The 5,000-nt window shown below is 40.8% G+C and overlaps 1 protein-coding gene across 1 annotated transcript in view; it reads left to right on the top strand.

Moving 5' to 3' along the window:
• LOC128689616 (uncharacterized) overlaps nt 1-5,000 on the top strand; it is a 233,464-nt gene that overhangs the window by 225,640 nt on the left and 2,824 nt on the right. Inside the window, exons 14-15 of the mRNA XM_070087707.1 lie at nt 750-959; nt 4,888-5,000. The exon at nt 4,888-5,000 is cut by the window's right edge and continues 1,548 nt beyond it. Of these exons, the coding sequence (XP_069943808.1) occupies nt 750-959; nt 4,888-5,000 (323 nt within the window). The remainder of the gene's footprint in view (nt 1-749; nt 960-4,887) is intronic.

Genomic DNA, 5,000 nt, shown 5'->3' on the forward strand with positions numbered 1-5,000 from the left:
CCCACACCAGTCCACTAACACCCAGGTACCCATTTTTACTGATGGGTGATGATAGACAACCGGTGTAAGGCAACACGTCCAATGTTTCCGCCATTGCGCGTTAGCAGTCCTGAGTTCATAGATGAGAAAATACTGAAGATTTATCAAACAGTGTATGATCTAAATTACCCAAAAAGATTCTTACAGAAAGCTTTAAAAATTGTCAAAAATACGTTTTTGCAATACTATAATGAATATAATGAAAATTTCTTGATATACCTTCATTTAAGAACTTCAAAATAAAAGTTGTAATTTAAAATCTTGATACAGCAAAAATTGATTAAGAATTACGCCAAAAAATTCTGGAAACTGTCATTTAGTAAGATTTCAGTAAATAAACGTAGTTGGTCAAGAGTCTAATGCCCTGTTTATTGACATGAGAGGTTGAGTTGAGGTAGAGTGGGCTGGGGATGACGGTAATTGGGATACCTTTCACGCCTCATAAAAACCCGAAATACATGACTCACGAAATCGTAATGACACGATTGCAAACAAACCATACCACGGGCGGGGATAGAATCCGCGATCAGAGAGTCTCAATTGTGGCTAGCTGGTCCAGTGGCTAACGCGACGGTCTGGAGTTTTTGAGACTCTCTGATCGCGGGTTCTAGCCCCACCCGTGGTATGGTCCGAAATAAATCTAATTATTCTTAGATATTTAGCAAATAGTCGTAGTGATACTAAAACCACAGCAAATGATTAACATGTAGTGTCTTCCCGTGTCGTGGGGACAGTCTCTGGAGTGTCCAACATACAGCCAGAGCCCGAGGAGTCTGCTGCTGGGGCAGTGTCTCCACTCCTGGGAGTTTTCTTGGGAGTTGTTGGAGTCTTCCTCCTTGTTGTCACAGCTGCCGTCTTCATCACCCGTCGTCAGTGTTCCCGCGGGGCTGCACGTACTCCAGACCTGGTAGCTGGACAAGGTGGGTTGTAAAACACTAGTTTCGACCAGGTGATGAGAGTATAATTATCCTAGAACTATACCATGGATATGCTGTTCTACCAGTATGTGTCATGAAACATGTAGATCTTGTAACTGAATAATGGAATAGTGCCGCGGGATGTGCTGCTTGACAGGTTCAAGTTTATGATAGGCCTTTTCCTCCAATACCATGAGCTGTCCTTTTCTTAACAGTATTTTGTGTAGTACTCCATCAAAAGCCTGAAATCCTTATAAACAAAATCGTATTCTTTATCGTGATCAATATGCTATTACTACTTATATTGCTTCCAATGAGGTCATGGGAGGATATGAGTAACAGGGATGTTAGGAAATATTTCTTCAGCTTTAGAGTTGTCAGGAAGTGGAACAATCAGTAGGGTAATGTAGTAGAGGTAGGTTCCATACACATAAACTAAATAATGTAGATCTTAATATTACGGATTGCGAAAAGGATTTAGGAGTTCTGGTTAGCAGTAATCTGAAACCAAGACAACAGTGCATTAGTGTTCGCAATAAAGCGAACAGAATCCTTGGCTTCATATCAAGAAGAATAAATAATAGAAGTCCTCAGGTTGTTCTTCAACTCTATACATCCTTGGTTAGGCCTCATTTAGACTATGCTGCTCAGTTCTGGTCACCGTATTACAGAATGGATATAAATGCTCTGGAAAACGTACAGAGGAGGATGACAAAGTTGGTCCCATGTGTCAGAAATCTTCCCAATGAGGACAGACTGAGGCCCTGAATCTGCACTCTCTCGGAAGGCGTAGAATTAGGGAGGATATGATTGAGGTGTATAAATGGAAAACAGGAATAAATAAAGGGGATGTAAATAGCGTGTTAAAAATATCTAGACAAGACAGGACTCGCAGCAATGGTTTTCAGCTGGAAAAATTCAGATTCAGGAAGGATATAGGAAAGCACTGGTTTGGTAATAGAGTTGTGGATGAGTGGAACAAACTCCCGACTATCGTCATATAAGCTAAGACGTTGTGTAGTTTTAAAAATAGGTTAGATAAATCCATGAGTGGGTGTGGGTGGGTGTGAGTTGGACCTGACTAGCTTGTGTTGTTGGGTCTGATGCCGAGCTCCTTCCTTAACTGGGTGTGACCTGCCCTGACTAGCCTTGGGTCAGTGGGTGACTTGGACCTGCCTCGCATGGGCCAGTAAGCCTACTGCAGTGTTCCTTCCTTTTTATGTTCTTAAGAGATACCATGATGCTCTTGAAACCAGGAAAGAGTGGACCGAGTAGTGACCATTGAAGAGGCGGAGCCAAGAGCTATGAATAAACCCCTGCAACCACAATTAGGTGAGTACATACACACACACACACATAAACACACACACACACACACACACACACACACACACACACACACACACACACACACACACACACACACACACACACACACACACACACACACACACACACACACACACACACACACACACATGGGCGTCTGGCAAACCTACGGATAGCGTTCCGATACCCCAGTAAGGAATCGTTCAAGACTCTGTATACCATTTACGACTTTGTAAATGGTCCAAGTTGGACCGAAACGTAGTCGCAAGCTCCTCCCTTCTATGTGCGGGTTATTTGTGTATCGTTCCAGTCACGGTATTGTGTCTCTTTTTGTTTTTCGATTCATTACCTCACAAGAGACTGAAAAATAAAGCTGGCAGGAAGGAATAAAAGGGAAAGCGTTACTGCTGATCAAGACATTCTTGGCAGAAAGAGACATGGAGCTATTGTCCGGGAGGAAGTGTCTGGATGGACGAATGTGGCGAGTGGCAGTCCACAAGGATCAGTGCTTGAGCGAGTACAGTTTTAATATATGTATACGACACGACAAAAGAAAACTAGCTGGAGGTGCCCTTGTTTGGATGCAAAACTAATGAGAATGCAAACAAGAGCAAACTAGGAAAAACTACAAATGGGTCTGATTAAGTTGCAGGATGGGACTGACATGTGGCTATGAGAATTTAACCTTATCATAATTAGGGAATGACATTGAAGAGCGAAAACAAACTTTAGCTCGTGGAAGAAAGAAAAGCACCTCTGGTCGAGCATAGTTCTGAGCATTTGGCCATAGGCAAACATCAGCAGAATAAATGCCGCAGCAAATGTGAGCCTGGCAAAAATAGGGGCAGCTTTCTCGAACTTCAAAAAGGAGCCATTCACACCCCCATACACAGCATGTCAGGCCCATCTTTGAGTATACAGCGCCAGTATGGAACCCACATCTGATAATGCATATAAATGTGTAAAAAGGTGCAAAGGTTTGTTTCGAGACTAGTCACTAGATGAGAGGGGATGAGCTGTAAAGAGACACTTGAACAGCTGAACCTGACGATACTAGAGGACAGGAATTAACAAGGTGAATAGGATGAGTGTGTTGACAGGCAGCTGGTAGCTAAAAACAGATGTGTCACAATGATGTCAGGAAATACTTTTTTAGCCTATGAGTGGTCAGGAAGTGTAACTACCTTGACAGCAAAGAGGGGAAGGCAGGATCCATACATACTTTTAGGAGCAGGTACCACAAGGCTCACGCAGCCAGGAGTGAGCCCAGTAGCAGCCGGAGGAGAGCAGGGGCCAGGAACAGAGACTCGGCCTCTGTAATCAGAAATAGGTGAGAAAACACAAACAAATATAAGTAAGCGTTGCATGACAAGGTAACGAATGTTTAGCAGGAGAGAGAGGGATGTGTGAATATTATATTATATTCTTTGATTGTAAGAAAGTAATCAGCAGAGTGTCTCACAAGAGAGTGAGGGCTGAGACCCTAGAGTAGCTGGGAATAACAGAGAAAACAATATAGTGGATCAATGTATACTTTATAGGAAAGAAACAGCGAGTCGGTGTTGGGATGGGCGAGTGTAACGAGTGGGGTTCCACAAGAGTCAGTGTTTGGTCCAGTACTGTTTCATGGGTATATGCACTAGATGAGAGAAGAAATCGAATCAAAGATGTGCTTGCTCGCAAAAGATGTGCTAGTAATGAGTAGAAGACAAACAGGAGTAGACAGAGAAATGCTACAAATGGATCTTGAGAAGTTGCAGGATTTATCTGACAGGTGGCTACTAGAATTTAACTTCAGCAGTTGCAAAGTTTGAAAAACTAATGAAAAGCAAGGAAAACTGAAAAAAAGAGCACAGGGTCAAGAAAGAAAGGCTGCCTGGGGGGAGGGGCAGCAAAGTTCCGACACGTCGCCTGAGGTACACATCAGCTAGATAAAGACCTTAACAAATGCGAGGTTGGCAAATTTAAGGATGACTTTCAGGAATTTTAACATGGAAACATTCATAATCCTATACATGAAATACATCAGGTCCATTTTGGAGTATGTAGTATATTAAGTTACCAACACAAACAATCTGAATGATCAGGGCAAAGTTCCCTCGAGACTTGGCCTGTAAATTGGTGAGAATACAATATATATATATATATATATATATATATATATATATATATATATATATATATATATATATATATATATATATATATATATATATATATATATATATATATATATATATATATATATATATATATATATATATATATATATATATATATATATATATATATATATATATATATATATATATATATATATATATATATATATATATATATATATATATATATATATATATAAATGTTAGAGAAGTGTAGGCAAATGCTACCATATGGATATTTTCACAGTTAGGGGAAGTGTTATGACTGTAGGGGTTATCTAGGGCCTGGAAAGGGAAGGTAATAAAATTTGATTCAGTGAAGGGAAGTTCCAGAATCTTTGTTCATGAAGCACTGACTACCAACATTGTCTCGCCCTCCAGAGACTGTGAGGTGCAGGCAAAGTGTAGCCAGGTGTTGACCAATATTGTTACTGTTGCAGTGTTGTTTGCACCAGGGATGGAGTGTAGCCAGGTGTTGACCAATATTGTTACTGTTGCAGTGTTGTTTGCACCAGGGAGCGAGTGTAGCCAGGTGTTGACCAACATTGTTACT

This window comes from Cherax quadricarinatus, chromosome 22, assembly GCF_038502225.1.
Source record: "Cherax quadricarinatus isolate ZL_2023a chromosome 22, ASM3850222v1, whole genome shotgun sequence".
Lineage (NCBI taxonomy): Eukaryota > Metazoa > Arthropoda > Malacostraca > Decapoda > Parastacidae > Cherax > Cherax quadricarinatus.